This window comes from Salminus brasiliensis, chromosome 1, assembly GCF_030463535.1.
Source record: "Salminus brasiliensis chromosome 1, fSalBra1.hap2, whole genome shotgun sequence".
Classification (NCBI taxonomy): domain Eukaryota; kingdom Metazoa; phylum Chordata; class Actinopteri; order Characiformes; family Bryconidae; genus Salminus; species Salminus brasiliensis.
This window is the reverse complement of record NC_132878.1, coordinates 73,390,499-73,417,513: the sequence shown is the minus strand read 5'-3', so window position 1 is coordinate 73,417,513 and position 27,015 is coordinate 73,390,499. Positions and strand designations below refer to the sequence as shown.

The following is a 27,015-nucleotide window of genomic DNA, read 5'->3' as shown; positions in this document are numbered from 1 at the left end:
CCAATGGAGAAAACCAGTTTGTCAAGCAAAGCCTCTTCTTGGTGGTCCGCTTTAAGGCCGCAGCCTGTAATCCACATCATTTCAGTCCGGTGGCAGTGGGCTGCTTATCTCTGATCCCATACGCTTCATATCGCTACTGAAGTTTGCTTCTGCTGAATGGGTGGTCAACTCAATCTCTGGCTCTGTGTGACACAAGTGGTAGTGTAGAGGATGACCACAGTGAGATCTTTAAAACCCACACTTGACCTGCTGTAGAGAAAAGGTATATCAACAAGGGAACAGTTTTAAAGCTACATGAAGATTATAAGGAACGCTAGCCTGACTAGTCAGAGCAGGTGAAATAAAAAGCATAAAAAAACATTGACATCTTCAGCTACAGTGGCATCTCTCAATGAGTGAATATGTCCAAGTGAAAAGAATCTGAGACACTTTGACAAGGGCCAAGATGTAAAAGTTAGATGACTGGGACAGAGCATCTCCAAAACATCAGGCAGGTCTTGTGGGTTTTTTTCTGGAATGCAGTGGTCAGTACCTACAATGAGTGGTCCACAAAAAAACCCAGCAAAGCCAGTAAACAGGAACATGGGCATCTAAGACTCATTGATATGATCCATGGAGGTCCCACCTGCTGCTAATGTCTTGGTGCCAGACCTAGAGGTCTTGTGGAGTCCATGCTTTGCATGGTCAGATCTGTTGTGGCAGCAGAAGAGGGACCTTCTTAATATTAAGCGGCTGGTCCTAATGTTATGGCTCTTTGATGTATATTACTCCAGATATTTGTGTTTAACTGAACAACTTTTTAATTACCTACATCATATAGGTCTAGAGCTGCTACTTTTATTTTGCTGTATTATTGAAATGTATTTGCATAATTACATATTCACTTACCCAAATAATTACATTGAAATTTGACATACTTTCCATTTCGACGTACGTCAAGGTATGAGGTTCTAATGTCTTTCATTTGTTTTGATGGGTTAACCAAAAGAAATTTGATAAAGAACACCCTAGTTAGAGATGACATCACCAGTCATTCCTGGCTCATGCATGCTTCCATTGTTTACTTGCCTCAACCCTTTTCACGTTTGTGAAGATAAGCAACTAACTAGCTACAGATAAGTTGCACTGAATCTGCATAATTTAGACTAATTATCAGACACTACCACAAATAATGGGAGCAGTTGACATTGTCTAGCTAACTACATTTGACAGCCGGGTTGTGAAATTTGAAGAAGTGACTATATACTATAGAGTTTGTTAGCTTACTCACTTGGGGATGTGACACAGATCTCTGTAAAGCCTCAATTTTACATCCACAAGTGCATGTCTTTAATTTGAGCCTCAGCTCAGGGTCATTAGCATGTAGACCATAGTTCTGGTGCCAGTTTTCTCAGGGCTCAGAGAGAAGAGCAAAGTGCTGAGTGTCACTAAATATTCTTCATTCTTAAAATGAGTTTTCACAATAGCCTTCTTTTCCTGCAGCGTGCAAGAAGCAGTGAGCTACACTGCAAAAGCAGCAAGCCGGAGACTCTCCCAAATGTCGTGTGCAAGATGCACATCAGTCAGTCTGCATTTGTGTTTTCTATCAAAGGATGACGTGCAAATGTCTTTTTAGTCTGTCAGCTCACTATAAACGTGTTGCCACTTGTAAATGATCAAAAAGAGTCTTTAATATAAAGAGACAGACGTGTGGTGAGCATCAGGAGCTGAGCTGAGGAACTTAGCAAGTGTTTTGCTCATGATATAAAAAAAAAGAAATAAAAATGCCAATTTTGACAACAGCCTAGCAGTAGTTGTGTTTGCAGGCTGGCCAATTAAAACAACAGCCTGAAGTGACACGATTTTCTAAATTTATTTGTATCTAAAATTATAAATGTCATCTTGAATGTACGAGTTTAACACAGCTTCTTGGTGCATGGTGTTGTGTTGTGTCCTTGCTTTAGCAATTAAGAGTACTGGCTTAGTAGGCTGTGTGTATAAAGTATGTTAGATTTCATGCAGTATCATATGCTGGGAAAGCCTTTTGAAGCTTTATATGCTAATTGGACACCTAACACTTGATGACCTTGAACTACAAAGCTCCGAAGGCATTGCCTAACACTTGTTTGGCTTTCCCCTTGCAGGCATTTACAGGTAACTCCAATACAGAAAGCGTGGTGCGTCATGACCTGCAGCATGCCATCGTTGCCCAGTACCTGCGCATCATCCCACTGGACTGGAGTGAGGAGGGTCGGATAGGCCTCCGCATTGAGATCTACGGCTGCCCATACTGTGAGTACACACCTTCTCAACACTAAAGTTTAGCTAAGACCTCCTGTTTGTTATTTTGTTTTGGGTTTTTTTGGTAACTATTGGTTGTATTTTAGTAAAATGCAACCTATCATTTGGCTCAGACTATCTCACACTTTGTGTTTGTGCAGAATCAAGTCCACAGCTTTGGAGTGGACTCAGTTTTCAAATGCCTGAATTCAGAGAATCGACTCTTTTGGTATCAACTCGATTGGTCAAAGATTTGTCCTCGAAGCACACACATAATAATGATACTATTTCAAATAAGAAGCCAGCACCAACTTTGCGTAGTCGTTTTAGACCAATCTTATGATAGAATATAAAGCAGAGAGGAAAGTCAGAGGGGTTACTCGACTAATAAGCCAACATCAGTCTCAACACATAGCAACAACAGTATGCTTGTTATAAAACAGCAAAAAAAAAAGGATGTGCGTAATTGTACCATAACCATATGCATGTGATAAACATCTGTTTGCTCAGTAAAACATTATTATTAGAAGAAATACAAATAACATTAATATAAAATGTAGTGGCTTTATGTCACTGTGTTCATTAAAACATCTCCAAAGCTCTCCTCACTGGAGTCTTGTGTTACTTGTAATTATCATCCTGCACCTGGTTTGGTAAATCAGTGCTTAATGATGTTAACTCAGGTGAGCTGGTTATGGAAAAGTAAGAAACACTTTAATTTCTGAGATAAATGCTTTTAAATAAGGAACCTATGTATCTTACAATTCTACCCAGTACTGTATATTCAGATTTGGGGTGTTTTTTTTTGAGTGTGGCTATCATTTTAGTTTTTTAACACTGGTGCCCATCAAATCCTACTTGCTGAAGTTAACAGGATGTGGTTTGCAGTCTATACAAGTTGCATTTCATAAATGACCCAAACTGTTCCACTAAAGAGAATGATGTAATGCAGAGTGTGTAGGTACTGCTGTTTGTGGTGTGTGTGTGTGTGTGTGTGTATGCTGCTTAAAATTGCCCTGCACTCTGTTATCTACACTTCAGTCATCTCCACCAGCCTGCGTGCCAAAGACATCTACTGTGACATCTAGGTGTCATCTGCTGAATAGAAGCAGCTATTTATGTTATGTTGAAGTTTTGCATAATTCATCATTACGTAAAGATAAATTTTCCATCTCCATTCTAAAGTGTGGCATATTTAAACCAAAGCAATGAATATATAATTGTCATGACCTCCTCCGTCTGATTACATTTTTTCTTGAGAAGTGATTAATTTATCCTACACTTCATGTTTTTCTGCTTACAGCACGTCATTGCATCATCATTTTCGAAAAAACTTCTCGACAGGCTTTCATTTTCTGTTTTAAATCCAGTCTTGCTTCGTGTTTGTTACGGGGATAATGCCAGCAGCCCCGGATGAAGATGGAATTATATACATGGAGCATCAACATGCAATGTTTTTGCATATAGAATAAAACCCTTGACAAACTCATCACTCTCATCTTATTAAGTGTTGCCAAAGTGATCTTGATAACAGATTTCAATTAACACCCACACCGCTTAGTGTTAGAAGTGACATGCATGTTTCTCTAATTACAGTAATGTAATTACTTTGCGCATATTTTATTTTCATATTTTGGCGTGAAGGCTCAGGTCTGCCCTTCCACTGCACAATTTGCAAACATGTGTTGACAACTTTCCGCCTGGTTTTCTGTTGTCCTCATGTTAAACGTCTTGCTGTATGCGAAAGTTAAACCCATGCTTGCTAACAGCAAATTAGAAAGAACACTTTAAATACAGCTTGCCTGCATTTGGACATTTGGACATTTGGGCGTTTACTGCCTTGTGTCAGCGGGCCAGGCTGGTGAAGGTGATGTAAGCAATTTGCAGAATGTTTTCTTGGCCCATTTAGGCCTTTTTTTAGTACCAGTCCTTCTTCACTTAAATGCCACTTCCTGTTTGAACCTCACCATGTGCATGTCCACGGCTTCTTCCAGCATGATTTTTTTTGTGCTGCCCCTAGAAATCTTAATGAACCCAGTGCAGGCAGGGCTTTTCCTTGTGTTTGTGTTTATGACAGATATGAATGAAGCCTGGGAGCGTCAGATTTGCATCATCTTTCAAAGCACTCTACGTTCTGGAGTAAAAGCTGAGGGGCTTGGCTGCTGCTGATTTTCTTGTCAGGATGCGTCTCATCCTCGTTCACTCAGCACTGCAGAATGCCTTCATATTCCTCCGTCATCTCCAACAGTCGATCAGTGACATTGATAAAGATGGCCTGCCGAGTGCTGGAGGATTACAGAAAGAAGACTTCGCTAACAGAACTTTTTTCCTCCTCACACAGAAAATATACCTTCCTTTATTATTTTTAAAGACCTCTTTTTCTTCCTTTTCTCCCAACCACTTAATGTAGTGCCTGCTGAGTAAAAAGTAAATGTGTAAAAGATGGGCATTAACAGCCACTGAGATGCTCTTTACCTCCTGGACTGTGAAAGTGCAGAAATAAAAGGAGTTGGATAAGCAGAAGTTGCAGTGGAGATGAAGGCCGGTGGAGAATAAAGCCGCAGCTTTGACCTTGTTGATCGCAGAAGAATGGATGAATGCACTGGTGATGGGGTGAAAGGGGATGGGCAGAAGGCTAGAGGTGGGGAGCGAATAGGCTAAGCAGAGGCAGCCAAACAAAACACTCCTTCTTACACATCAGGAGCGGGTTCGGAGACTTGAGTAGAAAGACAATTAAATTAGCTTTCTAAAAGACTGGTAACAAAGGCACAGGTAACAAAACATATTAGAACCCATACAGGAAAAGACATTTCTATAAGTTAAAAGGACCAGATGTCTGGAGAGGTGAATGAATCTAAAAGCTTCTTCACAGAAAGTTAATAACCCTCTGAGGTCTATGAACACATGACACGTCAAATTCAATGTTTCTCAGTATTTCTATTAATATCCATGTGGTAAAACAGCACATAAATATGGGTCAACATGTTCTGAATCTGTAGATTAAACTCTGTAGAGTTTAATTGCCATGACTCACATCCAGAATTACAAGACTATGAAGACGGGTCGAGATATTCGTCTCAGCCCTGTCTGATTGGTGGATTCGTGGGTCAGTCATCTGACTCTCAGCTGTAATTGATGGATTTGTGGGTCTGCCTATGTTTTGTGGGAAACTGACCAGTGGACGCGTTTAGAAACCCGTCTTCTGTCTCTTGCCGTTTATATATAATCATACATTCCATTGGATTTCAAAACAATTCATCCACGTGAGTAAAGGCCTGTTTTACAGGATGTTTTAAATCTGACTTCAGTTTTTCAGGTTTAGGGTCAGAGTATTTCTACACAGTGTACTAGGTCACATGGGGTTTCATTATAGAGAGAGAGCTGAGACTGTTCTGAACATTTTAATGTAAAACATGTTGGTATTATCTAATATGCGAGTTTAAAAAAGATGCCCTTAAACTCCAGAGAGTGAAACTGCCAAGACACCATTTTGCCATCGTTTTGGGATAAGATTTTGGCCCAAAAAGCATTTTTTTTTATTTATTCATGGTGGAGGTGTACATGCAGGGTGTAATGAGGCAAAATAGTGCCAGAATAAATCTTATTTTTTCACTTTTGCCAGTATTTTACCATTAGCAACATTACACTTGAAAGCCAGAAGACTGGTGTAGGCCCACTGGTGGTTTTGGATAAGACATAAAGTGGCTCAACAGTGAACCATTTCACATCAAACGACACTCTGAATGTGTTCATCTCAACCAATAAATTATGCAGAGATTTTTAAAAAGAAAATGTTGGTATTGGACCCTAATGTGACGAGCATTTCTATTGGTCCATTGATCATGAAATGGGTCGCTGGTTATATGTTTCATCAACCATACTTCTTCAGGGATGATGATCATAGATAAAATTTTTATTGGTATGATTTATGGTTATAAACTGTTTTAATTAAGCATTTTGAAATGGCTAATGGAAGTACATGTAGGTGTATTAATCTGCTTTAATTGCATGATGTGGATAGAAAGTCACCAAACTGTAACTGAAGACCAATTTCAGTCACTATTATGAGGCTCAGTAATGGTATAAAAACTAGCATTACACTTAACACATGTTGGCAGCTTTATCTCCTTTGTAGCTAACGAACTAGAATGCAGACACACATACACACACACACACACACACACACACGTAAGGCAAGTCCACATACTTCACTCTACCTGATTTGTGGTGTTTCAGAGATTTGCTCTTTCATATTTAATGCAACCCATGGGAGATGATAATTATGATAATTGCATATTGTTTTTGTAAATGTAGAAGTATAAACAGTTCATGAAGCAATCAGTCTCAATTAAGCCTTTTAAAATGGATAGTGGCATGAGATGCATGTGTTATTGTTATAGGTGTTATTTATTTATTTATTTATTTATTTATTTATTTATTTATTTATTTGCTGTTTGTCTTGAGTGACATGGATAGATTGGAAAACCGCAGTTAAAGCTCAGTTGAAGTGGTTGAAGTTGAGGCCTGACGTAAAAACAAGCACTAATCTTATCGTATTTGTGGCTTTTTCTCATAGGTGAGAGATTCTAGGCCAAGTAAAAGTAAATCTAGAGACATGTCACTTCGGAATCTGCAAGTAAAGATAAATGCACAACGTTTCTAAATTAACCAAATCTGGATAAATTTGACAAGGACAAGTCTCAAGGACTGAAAGTTCTCATCTCTAATAGCTTGGTACATTCATGTGATAGCATGCTATGCTATTAGCAGACTATACTTATATTGTGAACATTTGGCCATAATATTGGACTATAATAGCTCAGGAGACAAAAGAAATTGTCTCTAATACTTGCATTAGTAACAGTGTTAGTCCTGTTAGGTAAGGACGACACCAGTCTCTGAGAGAGATTGTATCAAGTTCTCCAAGTACTCCACTCTTTCACAGAGCTTGTACGCACTTTCTTCAGCATCTGCTGCTCCAGATTGAGGACTTGGGAACTTGGAGGTCTGCTGAGTCAAAGTGTACCAGTGTTGAACATCAGGCCTGTAGAACCAGTCAGTCATACAGATTTGGGCCTATGCACCTTGTGCATAGTCAGTGGAACTTGGAGTGATGTACTTGATTGAATCAATCCTGCCCTCCACACACTGCAGCTTTCTAGTGCCCGGGGAAGCAAAGCAGCCCAAGAGCTTCACCGAACCACTACCATGCTTCACTGTAGACAGGGTGCTCATCTCAGCTCTTGGTTCATTTATCCTCCTCAAGATGTACTGCTCATCCAAATTCTTTCTTGTGCTTTTTGGTCAGTAGAGGTGTACAGACATGGAGAACTTACAGATCTTTTTCACTTTTTCACTTGATGGTTTTTGAGTACCTGCCTCCTCAGGAACCTGGTGGCTTCCTCTTTCTGCCACGTCCAGGGAGTCTAGGCTAGTGTTTCTTTAGCTATGAACTTGTGAACCCTGCTTCCAGCTATATCTCTAGGAGCGTTCAGTGCTTTGCTATTTGTTTGTATCCTTTCCCTTGTTTGTGCAGGGCAGTGATCTCCTGTCTGAGCCATATTTATAAACTGCAGTAAAGCATCACAGTTAGCAAACTCAGAGCCAGTCTAGGTGTATGACTATTTTATCATAATGGCACCTGATGCAACTAATGAATTTGCTTCATGTGGGATTCTATTCAAGTTCGAGTTGAGTAGTAAGTCATTACAAGTGGCAGTTTGTGCTGAATTTGGAGAAAACACTTGTTATATTAGTTGTGCTAATGTTGTACTTGTTTGAATGGTTTATTGGAAACAGCTGAGAGGTGGTAAAGTTTGCCAAAAAAAACAAAAAAACAATTCAATTGGCAATCGGGGTTGAATCCTTTTGATTGCAACTGTAGAATAAATAAATAAATAAATAAAGAACCCATGAAGAACCCTTTTTTAAGGGTGTATACAGTCCCCTGTTCGCTAAGTTTCCAACATCCAAGTAAGTTCAGTAAGACCTATTAGACTGTACCATGTGTTTCTGTAGTGGAACTGTTCCATAGCCTTAAAGCAAGACAAACTTGTCTCTGTCTTTCCCTCTCACCTTTTCACTCACTCTCTCTCTCTCTCCAGGATTGAGTGCAGTCAGCATTAATCTCACTGTGAAATCAACAAGATCATTTACATTTTAATTAAGCACGGATCAAACCTAATCAATCTCTATGTAAGGCAGAGGAAAACATCACCTCAGGCATCATCTGCGGAGAATATTTCACTAATGCTTGTATAGGCTTCCGTTCAGCCTGCTCACGATTGTCCTTCGTTGCGTGGCCATATTTGAAACATTGATTAGATTTGGGAGAACAGCTGTTTCAACTTAAAGCAATTTGCCTCTTGAGCCTTTAACGTGATGATACAATCCTATAACAAGTCCAGTAAGCTGCTCTTGTGGAATCAAGTATTGACTGCTGCTGAAGGCAGACGTGCAGTTAGAAATATTGAACATTTGTTTTAACCCATCGGGACCTCCAGCAGGTCTGGTCAGGTTCAGACATCACTTATCAAATGTTTGTTGGGTTTGGGTTGAATTCGGAATTCCCATTCTATCTCTCTCGGATAACAGATTTTGTCACATTGCTTCACCTTCTGGGACTGTCTCTGTTACGTACTGTAGCTCCACCCTTAGAGAGCTGTCTTTGACACATGGCTTCTTTGACACTCTTTGACACTCTGCCTTCTGGGATTGTTAGTTACTGCATGTGGCATCTGGCGTCTTGCTCATTTGTTTGTTTGGACTGGTCACATCACTACCCGACCCTTACAGTTAATCCACACTGAAACTTTTGGGATGTTCAAACACACTGAAAAATAAATTGATTGAAGTAGAATTGAAACTTAATTCTGGATATCGGGCTACAGTCGAGTTCAGACTGAATTCTGTAGGGCTAGAATTGGGTTTAGAAGGAATTAATTTGGGCTACAGTCGCGTTTAGACAGAATTCTGTAGGACTACAGTCAGGTTTAGACAGAATTCTGTAGGACTACAGTCAGGTTTAGACAGAATTCTGTAGGGATAGAGTCGGGTTTAGTCAGAATTCTGTAGGGCTAGAGTCGGGTTTAGACAGCATTTTGTTGGGCTACAGTCGGGTTTAGACAGATTTCTGTTGGGCTACAGGCGAGATCAGACAGAATTCTGTTGGGATACATGCGAGATCAGACAGAATTCTGTTCGGCTACAGGCAAGATTAGACAGAATTCTTTTGGGCTACAGGCGAGATCAGACAGAATTCTGTTGGGCTACAGGCAAGATTAGACAGAATTCTTTTGGGCTAGAGTCGGGTTCAGACAGCTTTCTGTTGGGCTACAGTCGGGTTTAGACAGATTTCTGTTGGGCTACAGGCGAGATCAGACAGAATTCTGTTGGGCTACAGGCGAGATTAGACAGAATTCTTTTGGGCTAGAGTCGGGTTTAGACAGCTTTCTGTTGGGCTACAGTTGGGTTTAGACAGATTTCTCTTGGGCTACAGGAGAGATCAGACAGAATTCTGTTGGGCAACAGGCGAGATCAGACAGAATTCTGTTGGGCAACAGGCGAGATCAGACAGAATTCTGTTGGGCTATAGGCGAGATCAGACAGAATTCTGTTGGGCTACAGGCGAGATCAGACAGAATTCTGTTGGGCTACAGGCGAGATTAGACAGAATTCTTTTGGGCTAGAGTCGGGTTTAGACAGCATTCTGTTGGGCTACAGTCGGGTTTAGACAGATTTCTCTTGGGCTACAGGAGAGATCAGACAGAATTCTGTTGGGCTATAGGCGAGATCAGATAGAATTCTGTTGGGCTATAGGCGAGATCAGACAGAATTCTGTTGGGGTACATGCAAGATCAGACAGAATTCTGTTGGGCTACAGGCGAGATTAGACAGAATTCTTTTGGGCTATAGTCGTTTTTAGACACAATTCTGTTGGGCTACAGTCGGGTTTAGACAGAGCTGTGTTGGGCTGAGTCAGAACTTAAAGCTGGTTGCTATTTACTGCTGTAGGCAAATGTGGAGTCCATCAGGGTTATGAGTGTTTTGGTACCTGTGAGGGGAATTAGAGCGTGGAATATGAGGCAGATGGTTTGATGGACATTTACATTCATGACTTCCAGTGTGCATCAGTCAGCACTTTGACAGGGGTCAAAATGCTTCCTTTCCCAAATCGCACAATAAGCAGAACGGCTTTGTCAGCAGGTGAGGCCCTGCTGCAATTTTTCTGCTTTCTCAGTGTACTTTATCATATGATCCCAGCTGCGGTCTATCTGCGGAACCTCACCCAGCCACTTTCACACACAGTCACTCAACCCATCATTTAACTAAACTGGGTGTGACACCCAGTCGTCTTGGAAGCACTTATCTAACCCTCCCTTTCATGCTTGTCTTTCCTGCCCCCCCAACTCTCTCTTTCTCTATCTCTCTTTTTCTGTCTCTCCTCCCGCTCTATCACCACAGGGGCTGATGTGATTAACTTTGACGGCCAGGGGGTGATCTCCTACCGTTTCAAAATGAAGAAGATGAAGATCCTGAAGGACGTGATAGCTCTGAAGTTTAAGACGGCGGAGAGTGAGGGGGTGATCCTGCATGGTGAAGGCCAGCAGGGAGACTACATCACACTGGAGCTGCGAAGAGGCCGGCTGCTGCTGCAGATAAACCTTGGTATGGCCTGTGCTGATCACTACTCATTACACACTAATCATCGGCACCTTCTTTGCTGAGAGAGTAAGGTGTGGGCGATAATGTCAAGTTGGAAGGGAGTTAAAACCCATCTGTCTGTGTGTGTGTGTGTGAGATGTGTGTCCATGCGCATGTTTGTTTTCATACACAGATGATCCAAATGGTTCTCTGAGTTGTCAGGTCAGGTGATTATTTCCCTGGTGAAATAGTTCTTCTGCATAATGAAAAATCTCTTGCCTGTGATTCTTTAAAGAACCTTTTAATACGTGGTTCTACAGTATATTGCACCAAAGAATATTCCACTGTTGTCACTATTGTGAGTAAAAAAAAACCTTTCCCTGCTATATACACAGTTTTTACTTAATGTGTGTATAGGGCACATATAGGGCACATTATTATTACATGTAGTTGCATAACAGTAGTCCTATATAGGGTTTCTCTTTTGATATTGACTATATGCAGTGCATGTCATCTTATATCAATATAGTTGTTACTTCTGTAATGCAGAAAGTCAGTGACATTTAATCCAATATTGAGTTAAAGGCAGTCACAGGGAAGAGCAATATCAATCATGAACAGAGTAAATAGCTGCTACTACACAGCAAGCTCAGCATCACCAGGCTATCCTGAAGAATGCTGAGCTCACGAAAACGAATGGGCTCAATTAGTGTAATGTAAATTAATTGATATCATGAAATCAGATATTTTTCAATTAGCAAAGCTGTAGAAATGACTGTAAAGCTGCTGTAGGGATGCTGATTAGATACGGAGACCCCATTGTGATTTATTTAAATGTATACAAACAGCATAAAAGAAACTTGAAAAGAGAACCCTCGCAATAGTGAGTGATTGTAGGGTGGGATGAATGTAGGGAAACAATTATTAAATGGGCTACTCGCAAGGGTGGAGTGTTCAGCCATTGGGGATGGGGTGTGGGTCACAGGGAGTTTCCTGATGAGATTATTGTATAGAAAGTATAGCGTAAAGATTATTACATAAAGGGGATGATCATAGGAGTAGGGTTTAGAGAGAAGGAGTACAATTCAATGACTCTAATCGTTTCCTGGGAAGTGGACTACACAGAGTATTCAGGCAGTTTGAAAGAGATTCCAAACCATAGGGAGTCAGAAGTATGTTTTGAAGGTAACTTCAAGCAAGGTAGGGTGTAGAGACTAACAGTTTATTACTGCTTAGGAAGATGGCATGTCTTGTGCCTTGCCTGGTGTTTGACAGTGATGTTGCAGGATTTGGAGATTCAATCAACCCACATCCACATCCCATGATCTGTGTTTATAGAGTAATATGGTGTTTCTAAGGTATCCTCTGGATTGGAATGGAACATTGGGGATAGCTCTTAGGCAGAGGGTATTTGGAGTAGGGCATGGGGAGTAATGCATAGGATATAGGGCATTTGCATTGTAATAGTAGAGCACAGAATATAGAGAGTAGAGCTAGGGGAGTAGAGCATGGGGGGCAGTGCATAGGGAGTACAGCATAGGTGATAGGGAGTAGCGTATAGAAAGTAAAGCATAGGGCATATGAAATAGGAACTAGGCATAATTACTTCTGAATGGCGTAGGCTGAAAATGAGCTCTGATAAATAGAAATGAAATTTAAAATAAATTTAAAATGTACTCGTCTGAACCAATCATTCAAAAAAGTCTATTTCTAGTTTTTGCTGTGTTTCATTACATTTCAACCTCAGACACCTGTCCACTGTTTGATGTAAGCTAAAATCCTTTTAGAACCCAAAAGCTCTCAGAACCTTCTCTTATATGGAGAATTGCACTTCAGACTGCCCTTGCTCTGAACCCATTAGTTGACAGCTCCACTAGTCTGTGTAACCTCTTCTAATAACTAATGCATGATCAATCATTTAGGCTCTGTCAGTACATTTCCTGCTCTTTTGTGAAGTATTCTAAATTGTAATTTGTCATATATATATATATATATATATATATATATATATATATATATGTATATATATATATATATATTTATTTATTTATTTATTTTATTTTTTTTTTTTTCATGTGATTCAGGCAGCAATCAGTACGGCTCCATCCTGGGCCACACGTCAGTGACCAGTGGAAGTCTGCTGGATGACCATCACTGGCACTCGGTGGTGATTGAACGCTACAGACGAAATGTCAATTTCACCCTCGACCAGCACACTCAGCATTTCCGCACCAACGGCGAGTTTGACCATCTCGACCTGGACTATGAGGTACGCGGCACACTCATCCGGCTGGATGGTCGGCAGGACTAATGGCTTCTTACAGGCACTAAATATTTAATTTATAATTTAATTTCATATTTAAATTAGCTTTGGACACGGCAGGAAACTGGGGTCATTTACTTTAATTGCAGGACAGTAATGAAAGGGGGACTTTAAAAGCAGAAAACTGCAGACTGCAGAAAAATAAGCAGACTTTTGGTATAGTTGTGTTCTTTTACAAAAAGTTATGTTAAATAATATTCTCAAATTTAATCTACGCTGTGTGTGTGTGTATGTGAGCGAGCGAGTGAGTGAGTGTGTGAGTGATGTGACACTAGCTGGGAAACCTTCGTATCGACTTCTCTCCTTCTGCTCAAAATAGATGAGTTCTAATAGATTTGTTCTAATTATCCCTGAACTCACTGAGGAGTCTAAAGTCAATTCACACTCCGCAGTCTTCACACATTGGACACCGTGCCCACACACACTCTTATTAACCCTGTCTTACCTAATATCAAATGGGAAAGTGTGACTTGGAGATAGACCTTCAGCTCCACCCATTAATATATAAAAACAGTCAAAAAACTAAGAAAAAAACTTATCGTGTCTCCTATCGCTTTGTGAGATCATCAGTTTTTAGAGTATGCTTGATTGAGCACAGACATTTGGATCTTATAAAAGGCATTTTATATGTTTTATCTGAAAGCTGTACCAGATGCATTTTTATAAACTTGTATGCAGTAGTTTTACTGTAATTCTTTTAGTAAAGACTCCACTATCCATTTCTTACAAATGACTGAAACTTGTTTACATTACTGCTGTCAGTGATGAATCCAGAACTTCCAGGCCTAGAGTGGTGTTTATTTATATCTGCATGAAGCTTCAATATAACAAATTCATACTTGTTAACAGTCTTTTTGTTTGCTACATGTCGTGCTTGTGTTGCTCTCTCCAAGTACAATTCCTTGCATTTGTAACATACTTGGTGAAATAAAGAGATTCTTATTCTGAAATTGCTCCCATCCACTGTAAACTAAAACTGCAGATTGCGGATTCCTCTGTTAGCTCCTAAGATACTGGTGATCTGACGTGTAAGACTTTCTGACATCCTAACCAATGGGAAAACTGGTTTGTCTTTGTCTTACCTTGATTTCGCTGGAAACAAAATCCTAAGTGAGCAAGATTTTAACTGTTTATAAAATGACCAGAGTCTGCACAATAGAGATCAAAGGCAGAGACAGACTCTCCTACTTATTTGGTTAGACCAACTTCCTCTCAGATCAAGCATCTCAGACCGCCGTTTTGCTTACAGCACAGTCAGTTATGCCTTATTTTGAGTTTAAACACTTTATTTTAATTTGAACCCTCATCCTGGGCCTGACCCTAACCTTAACATCAAGCCAATGCATATTCCAAACCTTTACCTCAAACCAAAACCTATTCCTAACCCCTATCCTTGCCCTAGCCCTGACCTAAATCTTAACCCAAAACCTAATCCTAATTCTCATCCATTGATCTAACCTTAACCTCAACCCAAAACCTAATCCTGACCCATATCCTGGCCCTAACTTTACCTCAACACAAAACCTCATCCTGGCCCTAACATTGACCTCAACACAAAACCTCATCTTGGCCCTAACATTGACCTTAACACAAAACCTCATCCTTGCCCTAACATTGACCTCAACACAAAACCTCATCCTTGCCCTAACATTGACCTTAACTTAAAGTCTAATCCTAATCATCATCCCTGGCTGCAACCTTGACCTTAACGCAACACCTTATCCTGGTCCTAACCTTAACCTCAACCCAAAATCTAATCCTAACCCTCATCCCACCCCTAACCTTAACCATAACCATGACCTCAACCCAAAACCTGATTCTACCCCTCATCCCAGGTTCTAACCTTAAACTCAACCCAAAACCTAGTCTCAGCCTAATCCAGTAAAGCTCCAGTTCCAGACTGGTATCAGCAGCAGCAGCAGCTGGTTGAGGATGTTGAGAAGATCTGTATTAGAACTATTAGATAATCAGTGATTTCTCAGGTTATCATCTACAGTTTTGAACCTGGACTCTCTAAGTAAAGTGAAAAACAGCTAAATTGAGATCACTAACACAATTTATTTATGCAGTTATTTAAAAGTCTTGATAATGTACTGAATGTATTTAGAAGCTTCATTGCTGCTACGTCATTGAGATGATGTTGATATGTTGCTGATGAGTGTTTATTTCATTTAAAAGGACCACACCAAACAAAAATGGCTATTTATTGCTGTCACTTGCATCAATAAACCATCATTCTTAATTAGTGAGCATGAGTCTCTGTATCCGAAATGGACACCAGTGGTAGAAATGATCAGCTGAATATGGTCACATTCTCAAAATATCTTTATTACTTCTGTCAACAGCTTAAACATTTCAGTCATGCTTCAGATTACTTCAAATATAACGGGAGGAATTTCGACACCTGTCTACTTGCTGGTCTGATCTGAACTGATCTGATTGTTAACAGAGTTAAAATGTCAGGAAATGGCAGAAATGCCAGCACTTATATAACAGGTTGGGTTGAATGACGAGATGAACATGATGTTAAATGTACAGCGGAAACAAACACAAATGAACTTGAAGGGAGCGAGATTAGAGGTTATTTCTCACTGTGGGTTCACAAACATTTTATTACAAAATTCTTTACATTTCTATCAAATTACTGAGCCGGAGCTCAGCTCACTTTGCTCTGTTTGCCCCTGAGATAAATCATAGCTCCCATGGTCCAGTTTAACCCTGAAGCTGTTGCCTGCGAGAAGGTCAGCGCGCACCAGTGACAGAAGAAAAAAAGTGGTAAGTGGTATCTGGACTCGGCCCAGACCAGGAATTAAATTTGGCGAGAGTGCTGGCAAAGACCAAGTACAATTACTACAGAGTCCAGCACGTCTAACTACGCTAATGTTGTCTTGCTGACTAACAGCTTATTAAAACACATGGGCCATTATACAGTAAAATCAGACATACTGAAAAAAGCTGCAGAGAACTTTGTAGAGAGTGTCTGTTAACACCACAAACAGCACAGCACGACAAGCCCATCAAATGGTCCAATTTAACAGTTGTAAGAAATGATAATAGTATAATTTACTAGCTAATTACCTGACAGCTCGGGCAGCTACAGCTCAGGTCCTGTAGTTGGGCTCTTTCAGCCCACACTGTCAATCACTTCCGTCCTACTCCGCCTTTGTATGATATAGCAGAATGAGGTTTTAAACTGACACTTATTTCTTTTTTGTAGTTTTTACATTTATTCTATTTATTGTTAATATTGTAATTACTGTATTGTATTACTGTGCTGTACTATACTGTGTAATTGCTACTGGCGGCTAAAATTCCTTCGGGATCAATAAAGTATCTATCTATCTAAAAAATTATTTCTGGCGGAAATAAAAATACATGTGCCAGTAATACCACAAGGGGAACCAACTGTTGGAATTAGACACTGGAGATGGAAAGGGGGACAGTTCAGAGGAGAAAGATGAAATATGAGATGGAAAGGGGCTGTTTTTTGCCTTTGGAACAGAGGGGATGGGTGGAGCTACACATCATATTACACCAGCCAGCAGGGGCACTAGATCTGTGGAGGCTTCTTTTTGGAGAGATGTTGTCTTATGCTGTCCATGTTTTTCTACAGTCATTGTGATACATTCAAAATGTTTATCAGATGTAACAGATAAAAATTGAAAAATGTTTTTATTTATTTAATATTTTTCATTTTCTCTGGGAGTTACGTGTTTTTAATTTCCAGGTTTTCCAGATTGCCCTAAAGTGTGGGAACCCTGTTTAAGATTCTCCTAAGATGTTAGCACAACACACTGTCCCTGTGTATAAAGACAATTATTGGGGGGCATGTTAGTGTATGTATATGTAGGACAGGGGAGCTGTATGTATGTAGTGCTGACAGCTAGTTGTAGTCAGTCAGTCAGTCTGTCAGTTGACTAGTCTTGTACCAGTTAATGAAAATGTTTTGCCCCACCACTTTTGATAGGTGTCACCCCCACCACTGGTTTACAGACATGTCTCTTCTCTGTACACAGTCGCTCTGTAATACATTAAAAGGTTGTGAAAAGTAGACAGATGTGGTTGCTTTGACACTGGATATGTAAGCAAGATGCCTGTAAAGAAAAGAAAAACAGTGAGAGGAGTTGTTTGGTGATTGTACTGTATGTATAAATAATAATAATAATAATAATAATAATAATAATAATAAAATGCTGCTGATGTCTGGTAGATTAGTCAGTAAACTGTGAGCTGCTCACTGTTGCTCTGTGTGGCAACTGTGTTGATCAGTATAGTTATTTTATATACCTTTTACTATACACACTACATTTGCCATTGTCATGTCAGTTAGTCTATACAGAGACTTATTAGAACGTCTGATGGCTGTTGTCGTATTAAACCATACAGCACATTGAATATGTTTTGATCAGAATATCAGCCCTGTCTGTGCTCTGTTTTCTGTGGTGTATGCTGCTGGAAATGACATTTTTTTCTTAGCATGGTATTAATCCACATTAAGACAGTGTAGCAGGGTGTTAATGTGATCATGCAGTAATAATGCATATTAATGTGCTGAGTGGTGGGATGTACGGAAAATTGATTTTCAGCTATGAGGGGAAATATCTTGTGAAAGCGACGGATTTGAAACGCTTTTATTGTCTTCTGAATGCGGCTCCGGCTCCGTTAGCATTCATGAACAACACTGCAAAGTACGGCTGGGACGGTTGAGGACAAATGCACTCCAATTAAAGGAAAAGTGTCTAATTAACTGAGCAGAAAACAGATCAATCTGAGATGTCGAACGGGTGGGCTTTGGGTTCTGCTAAAGTAGGCGCAGTTAGTCGCAGCGAATGTGTTCTGCTGACTGAGTGGGACTTTAATATCACCTTATCGAGCCTTTATTGAATTCAGTAAAATCTGAATGCTCATTAATATCACGGGTTGGTTCACTAATAATTCAATGCAGCTTTAATTAGACAGCTGTCTTGTGTCAACACAGTGCTAGGAAAATAAACACCACTTTATTGAAACTGTTGAAGCCATTGCAATGAATTGCAGCAGGCCTGGGCAGTATTAAGAAAGAGCTGTGTGGGATGGGGACTTCATATGGGTGTCAAAGATGAACCTGTACTTACATTGCAAACATGACTAGTGAAGAGGCACATTGTGGAGACTGGTTAAGCAAATGTTTGGCAAATGTAAAAATACATGTTGTTCGAATATGATTGTGCCAAAATGTTCTGATCTGATGAATATTCCTAACTGGGAGGTACTGATCTGAATTAATTTAGGATTTAGGGATTAAGCATGACCTCTTTAGTTCTGTGAGCAAACATTATTCTGTTGTGGAGTTAGAGAACTGTGTCTCATCTAGTGGATTAAGAAGGAGACCTGGAGCAATTGGAGACAGCTGACTTACTAGCAAATTTAATTTAATTTAAGTAATCTTAATATTGATTAATATAATATAATAATATAATATAATTAATATGAGTTTTACTATACTTGTTTAGCCTCACAACTACATTAGCCATGTGACAAGGAATATTGCTAGTAATGTAAACGAGTAGAGCTGATGATATTTATAGCTAAACAAGTTGCTAACTAGTGAGCTAATGCTATCAAGCTAAGACGCAGCTTGTGGTAGATGGCCAGTAAAGACACATAGACATTTTTAATGCTGGTAACTTATCACTAACATTATATGACTTTTTGAAGAAGTTAGCTGGTTGTTAGACCATGGGTTTACAAGACAGATACTACATTAATACCAGCCTGCTTACTAGCAAGGTAGCTATTGCTAGCTAAGTTACGTAGCTACCTAGCTAGCTAGATAGGTAGCTAACAAAGTAAATACAAAACCTTGTTTTCTGGCCAAAAACTTTTTTCTAATAACATTCAGAAATAACAAGGCGAGATTTTCTTAAATGACAAATATTTTTATGAATTAGTTTGTTTGCATATTTGACATTTTTTAGCTTTGGAGCTGAATGTGTCTGTTTTGAGGTTTTTCAGAAAGTTTTATTGTTGTTGACGCCAATATATAGAACATATCTATTGCATTCATGAGACTGTTGACTACCACAGGTATGGATTGGCACGCATGTGAATTAATGTGGATTAACTGCTGGCTAAACCTGTAGGGCTTTAATGGTTTTACTGCAGCTGTAGGCTGTACCGTTTACTCAAGCAAGACACACTCATTTTTAGCTTGTATTCCAATACAAACAGAGACATGCGAACAGAAACCGCTTTCGCCCTGGACTCGTGTGTGTTGGGTCTGTTGTAAAATAAGCATCACGAAAGGGCTCCAGGCCGTCATGCATGCCCAGCCTGATGTGTGTGGCTGCAGAATTGCTGTGTTGGATTTCACTGCGTGGTCCGATAGAAAATACGCCTGCATATTTTCAGTAGAACTGAACTTCAAATTGTTTCATTTGGAAATGCAGAATGCCAGAGCCCGAGGTGAAAAGGGAGAAGTGCCTCAATGTGCTACATATGCGTTTTCTGGTAGAGCTGCAGGTGACTTTGAAACAGTCACCCGATCACAAGTCAGAAAACTGCAGAGGGTAAACAAAGCAATGCAATGTATTTGATTTATCTGGATGTCCATTTGGACACACTGTACCTGTTTGCGTTCACTTGTAGATTATTTATAACCAGTTGTGTGGACTAGACTAAGCATGTCTCAAGCTGTGATCATTTCCCCAGAGTCCATCGGAAACAGGAGCAGCAGTGTTATACTGGCAAAAAAAAAATGTCCTGAGAAAAGTCTTTTTTCTTCCTGCAGTTGAGTTTTGGAGGAATGCCCTACTCTGGCAAGCCGATCTCAGGGGGCCGGAGAAACTTCAAAGGCTGCATGGAGAGCATCAACTACAACGGAGAAAACATCACTGACCTGGCCAGGAGAAAGAAACTGGACACCTCTAGCTTTGTGAGTTGTGCTTTTTATTTGGAGGAATTTCGGAAAGCAGTAAGCAGCAGGAGGCCAGGTGTTGCATTGAGAAGTGTAATTAAGCACGACAAAAATAAAAATACATTATATATATTATATATATATATATATATATATATATATATATATATATATATATATATATATATATATTATATATAGTATGTATAATGCAATATGATAAAATGCCTCAATGTAACAAAATAATGTCATTTATTATTAAATACAATGAACAATGTTTCACTATAAGCAATATAATATAGCTTGTTAAAAGTAGGCTATGGTTGGCAAGGAATATAATAGTCACTTTGAAGAACAGCGGGTGTGCAGGCATTCTGTACGTGTCTATTATAATATCAATATAATGTCTTTTAGCAGTATATTTACATCAGGCCTGCTGGACTCAACCCTGTTCCAAGCCATTGTAAAATATTCAATATACATACTCTACATTGGCCCAATCACTTCTGTTTGAGACAAGCTATGCCATGCTAAGCTGGGTTTGGTTCACACACACACACACCCATAATCATCTCACAGTAGTAGAATTCTGAAATAGTGTGCCATGTTACTTATACAATTGTGCTCTTATGGCACTGTTATGCTGTTCCTATAGAGCATCTAAGGCAGGGATGACTAGAACCGGCCCCATAGAAGTTCTGATCTGGTCTACCAAAGTCAGAGCCCATGCGACTGTTTAATTAAGTTCAATTATTTACAAATTAATGAAAACTCACTCACACCAAAACTGAACCGTAGGAATGATTAGGAAATCAGAACCAATCAAATTCTCTATTTTTCTGATGTTTTTCAGATTTGTCAGCTACAACACTGATTGCTTAATGGTAACAAAGATTGAAGCGTATAGAGACACCAACAGAAGTTATTATGATTGTCCCAGAAGTAATAAAGTGAGCGTAAAATAATATATGTTTCTCCATTCATCACTGCTGTATTTGGATATTTTCATTATTAAATAACTAATAATTGTAATGAAAGTTGATGGAATGACTGCAACAAGCAGTCACCAAAATTCATTTAAAAAGCTGAACAATCTTGTCTCAGAAGGGACAGTTTGGCTGTTAGTTTTTATTTTAATTAACCAGGAGCTCACCTTTCTGTACTAGTTTAGCCAACTGGTCTCCAGCTTTCAACAACTGAATAGTTATATGAGATGAGCTCCAACTTGATTGATTGAACCTGCAGCCAAACCCCAGAAAAGGGGTTTGCAACCCCTGGTAAAACAAATTAGTATAACTGAGGACGTTACTACATGGAGTTCTTTTTAAAAAAGTGTGGAAGTGTTTGTTCTGATTCTGAGCTCACAAGGAAAGAAACAGAGTCCTCAGGCACATCTGACACATTTATAAAACATTAAGATACATACAGTATATGTGTACACACACATCAGTCATTCTCTGTGTTAATGCACTGTGTTTTACCATTTTCCAAAAGCTCGAGAGCAAGTGTTGCCACTGAGTTGACCGCTTGGCACTATGGAACACACCCCTCTTTAGTTTGTTAGGAAAACTGCCACAAGCCGGCAGTGAAACGATCATGAAACAGGAATGAAGTGATTATCTGCTAAATGTTAAATGCAGTTGGACTCGACAGCAATCCATCCAAATTACCAAAGAACCAATGGTCCACAACAGTAATGTGTAGCCAGAAACGTCCAGCTAACAGGCTCAAATCTTACCAATTTATAGGATAAAGCCTCATATCTGAGAGCACATAGTCAAGTGAGTGGTCACAGGAGTGTTTTTGTCCCCCCACCTGTTTTAGAGCATGGCTTTACCACTTAATGAGCTCCCTTACGCTTCGGTTCCTGGATTCCAGAAGCAGTACATTTGCTTCTCTTATCTTTATGCATTATGGGATAATAGTGTCCATCCTATTCACACTTCACAAATCACCGTTTCTGAGTGTGTATCTTGGAAATTTGGGCATACTTAACCCTGAAACATTTAATTGTGCTACATACTTCAAGCTATCTAGTATTAGTTATTAGTACACAATTGGGATGAACCTATGGCCTCTTTTGGCAGATTGGCTTATAAATTTACGAGACACATAAAACCCACAAACCAGAACACAGTGGAGTTCAGCAGTTGTGTTGAACATCATCACTGTTGTCACCAAAAAGTACCCTGTCAGTTTTTATCCTTGGGACTTCTATGTATGTGTTTTGGTTTGATTTCTTATATGTCAGGGTAGCTGCTAAGCAAACCAGAACAACCGTGATTGGTGGAGAGAGTTCAGGTCAACAGCGAAAGTTCACGAAATAGAAAAGAAGCAAATAAGATCCACATTTTGACCGTTTTAAAGATTGCATTTACTCTGCAAGATATCATTAGTTCTTCACAGATGCTATTTTATTGAAATTATGTTCGGTGAGTAATAGCCTTAACACACAGTCTCTCATGGATTATTGCTTTATTTTACAACTGATTTCAATGTGCCTTAGCCAATTAGCTGTTAGAAGTAGAACTATCCGTTTGCTAATAACTGCTTTGAAGTGACAACCTATTTATATGTCAAATACACTTGTCATTTAGAGCCTTGTTTATGCTAAAAGTGAAATATGTCTCTTTCCTTGAGTTATTCCTTTACAATTATATGGGTACGCTCTGAAAGTTTGATATATGAGATTTAAATTAGCTTGGCATTGATTTCCCCATGCTTTATCAACTTGTTCAGAGAAAAAAAAATGACAAATCTATCAGGCACGCTTGTGTTGTTTAAAAACACAAGCAGAAGCTCTATGAAACTTTCTGATGAACAAATCCAAAGCAGTTGAAATGACAGTGGCCCAAGTGCCAGAGTTAATACCGGGAAAAAAAAAGCTTCTCTTCATTTATCTTGTGCTATTTTGAAACGCCTCTTGCAAAGAGTCTGACTAATTATTCAAATTCAGGAAAAGGTGCTGATTGTAGTCCGCACTGGCGCAAGCGATTCATGCGAAGTGCTTTGAAATGGCTGGATACACTTTTCCATTTTGTTATGATGAGATTGATTAAGTTCTCTACATTTGAAACGGGGCTGAAGTGCATTTAAGGCCTCAGAATTACCATTTAGAAAGGCGAAGAGCTAGAGAGAGTCATGAATAAAAGCGCTCGACCTTGCCTCCCTACGCGCTTTTCCCTTTTTTTATGCCCTGAGGTTTTGAGGTCCAAAAATCTTCACTGTGGTTTGAACATGCTGTAGCTGCAGTTCCGAAGAGCTATCTGTAAGCCCACGTTTCGCATGAGAGAACCCATTGCAGCGCTGAACTCACGCAACAGAGCCATTTCAGACATTGATTTGCTTGCTGCCCGTTGCAAAACATTCTTCCCTTGTGTCCTTTGTATTGAATCGCAGAGCCGTGGTTTAATATGCATTGGAAACACTGCGTTTGGGAATTAAAACATAATATATCTTGATTAGAATTTGATGCCTGCAGAGTCTTTCTTGCATAAAGAATATTTGCTTACTGTATGGAGTAAAGTAGAATAAAATTAGTGTCAGTACTTTTTTCACTTTTCTACAATATAGGAAAAGAAAGCCACTGACCTCTCTTACTCTTTACCATTCAGTGTATCATAAAAACCCACATTTCCCTACAATTTTATTTAATTATTTTGCCCAATAATACATATTTTTCTAAATACTGAATACAAAAACAAATTCTAAATACAACACAATTACAATGCAATTTTTGACTACATTTTAATCTGGCTGTTGCTCTTTACTTGTATCAAAATGTCCATAATGAGTGGACCAATTGAAATAATCCAATAAAAAATAAAAAATAAATGGAAAAAAGAGTTGATTCTAATAATAACGAATAATATTGTCATTTGATCACCAGTTAGATCACCCCTACTAATGTGAGTTTTCCAATCTTCCACATGTAGCGCAACCTGACGTTCTCGTGCGTGGACTCCCACACCTTCCCCGTCTTCTTCAACGCCACCAGCTTCCTGCAGCTTTCGGGCAGGAGGGAGCACAACATGGTCTCTGTGGGCTTCCAGTTTCGAACGTGGAACCCAAGCGGCCTTTTCCTCTTCAGCTCTCTGGCCGACGGCATGCTGGAGATCACTCTGAAGGATGGAAAAGTCACGGCTCACATCAACGTCACCCAGCAGAAAAACGCACGTGTCGACATTGCATCAGGTAGGCAGGGCCTGCTCTTACTATTTCCTCCAGACTTCATCAGGTTGCATCAACTTGTTTTCCTGTTTTTCTTGGGGAAACACGGCTTAAGTCTAGTCGAGCTGTTTTGGTTATCCATTACGAAGCTGCAGCACTGAATTACAAAAACTAACATGTGGTTTACCCAATTGGCTGTCCTAAATTCACTCATTTTTGCATCATAAAAGGAAAACAGTACACTGATGCATTGAGTTGACTAGATTCTAATGTGGACATCATTTTTCACACACATGCCTTTACAAACCTAAACAGTTCATGTCTGCCAGTTTGTATTTATTCAATAGAATAAAAATGCACATTTACATTCTACAAGCCATACCAATACATTTGTTTAATTAAGTTTTTGTTGGAGACAAAAGGATTGTCAAACTCAAAAAGGCAAGCTCTCCCATTGGTTAGGTCTTCAGGAGCTGGACTGAAGGTCATACATGTCAGATTTTCTGGTAGATGCGACAAAATTTGAGTATAAAAATGTTTACAAGGAGAAACAAAAATATTTTTAACATTTACAGCATTTAGCTGACGCTTTTATCCAGAGTGACTTACAAAGGTACTCATATTGCAGAGGTGGGCCAATGTAGTGTTAGGAGTCTTGCCCAAGGACTCTTATTGGTGTAGCGCAGCATACTCAACCAGACCGGGAATCAAATCCCAGTCTCCCACATGGTGTGGTAGCTCACTGGCAGGTAGTGTTGTTATCTGTTGCACCACACCAACCACCAACCATCATAGTAAGTTCTGTGGCAATGTGGCAAAAGTAACTTTATTTCAGGTTTGTTAGGAGCATTTCTGTTTTTCCATTTATCAAGAAATTTGATATACACTACATATATTTGACATACAATTAGTTATGCACGATATATCTGCGGCCGATATATCATTTGCTAATATATGGATTTTTTTAGTTATTGTCATCGGTCCGATATAGGAATTTTGGCCGATATTGCAACCGATAACTTTCTGCCTTTTGCAGATTCACACTGACACATACACTGAGGCTCCCGTGCTGCAGAGTGAAAATGTCTGCTGTATGGAGGTTTTTAATGTTTCAGCAGAGTTTGCAATAAATGTTTGGCTGAGGTACAGCGAGGGGAAAATGCAGCAAGGGCTTTCAATACCACTAATCTAATCAGTCATTTGAGAATTCATCATGCCACTGATGTATATAAAGAATATGAAGCTGCTAGCATTAGCAAGAAAACAGGAGCAGCAGCAACCGTTGTGTCTATAAAACAGGCATTTGAAAGTGGCAGAAATTTTGCGAAAGACAGCCAAAATCATGCAGTTTATGGCTCTTCACGACCAACCGCTCTCCGTTGCGGAGGGCCGGGGATTCCGCCGACTGCTTGAGCATTTGGAACCGTGTTCTGCTCTCCCAAGTCGTTATTTTCCAGATGTTGCCCTGCCGGCTCTGTACGTGCCCTGTGGCTCGATGACGATGGGCAGTGTTGCACGCACAGGAGTTCTGTACTTCCCATACAGCGGCAGCAATCTCCGCTGCTTTTGAAGAAATGCTTGGCAAGTGGAACATAAGGAAATAGTGCACATTGTGATCAGAGATAATGCTTGTGATATGGCTAAGGCTATGGAGGAGAGTGGGGTTGCTAGCGTGGGCTGTATGGCACATACTTTACAGCTAGCCGTTAACAATGGCGTTCTAAGCCAACGTGGCATATCGGACTGCGTGTCTATCGGGAGAAAGGTAGTCGGTCATCAGATGTGATCCCCTCAATCGAGGTGTTGAAATGTCTGTTAATAAAAAGACACTGAAGTCTGATGACGAAGTGAAAACAATCAAGGAAACCGTGCTACAAGCAGTAAACGAGGGATTCCACCATGCTAGTACAGAGCCTTTGTATTTTCTTGCAGCAGTCCTGGATCCCAGATATAATAAGATAAGATAAGATAAGATAAGATAAGATAGTCCTTTATTAGTCCCGCAGTGGGGAAATTCACAGTGTAGCAGCAGAAAGGGATAGCAGGACACTCAGTTACAAAAATTTGGATAAATAATTTACACTATATACACAATATAAATAAGAATTAAAAAAGCAATAAACAATATTATCTACAGCAAAAGACTCTTAATTGCACATGGGGGTGGGATATTGCACATAGTATTCCCTGAACATGAACATGTGTGTGTAGTTAAGTGTGTGTGTATGTGGTCCGCTGGGAGCAGTGTTGGTTGTGTAGTCTGACGGCAGCAGGAAGGAAGGACCTGCGATACCGCTCCTTCACACACTTGGGGTGAAGCAGTCTGTCGCTAAAGGAGCTGCCCAGTGCTGCCAGAGTCTCATGCATGGGGTGGGAGCTGTTCTCCAGCATGGATGCCAGCTTGGTTGTCATCCTCCTGTCTCCCACCACCTGCACTGGGTCTAAGAAGCACCCCAGGACAGAGCCGGCCCTCTTTATGAGTTTGTCCAGTCTCTTCTTATCTGCCGTCGAGATGCTACTGCCCCAGCAGACCACTCCATAAAAGATGGCAGATGCCACCACTGTGTCGAAGAACGTCCTCAGGAGTGCTCCCTGCACTCCAAAGGACCTCAATCTCCTAAAAATCACCACGCTTTTGTTGTCCATTGTGCCTAGAGTCATAAACAACACTAAACTACCAAAGAAACTTAACTTAAAAACTTTTAAATTGGAAAAAAGTTAGAAA

General features: G+C 39.8%; 1 protein-coding gene across 1 annotated transcript in view; it reads left to right on the top strand.

The window, feature by feature from the left end:
• Positions 1-27,015, top strand: part of cntnap2a (contactin associated protein 2a) — a 514,884-nt gene that overhangs the window by 240,613 nt on the left and 247,256 nt on the right. The window contains exons 4-8 of the mRNA XM_072688821.1: positions 2,124-2,271; positions 10,723-10,926; positions 12,987-13,171; positions 19,995-20,138; positions 24,056-24,314. Of these exons, the coding sequence (XP_072544922.1) occupies positions 2,124-2,271; positions 10,723-10,926; positions 12,987-13,171; positions 19,995-20,138; positions 24,056-24,314 (940 nt within the window). The remainder of the gene's footprint in view (positions 1-2,123; positions 2,272-10,722; positions 10,927-12,986; positions 13,172-19,994; positions 20,139-24,055; positions 24,315-27,015) is intronic.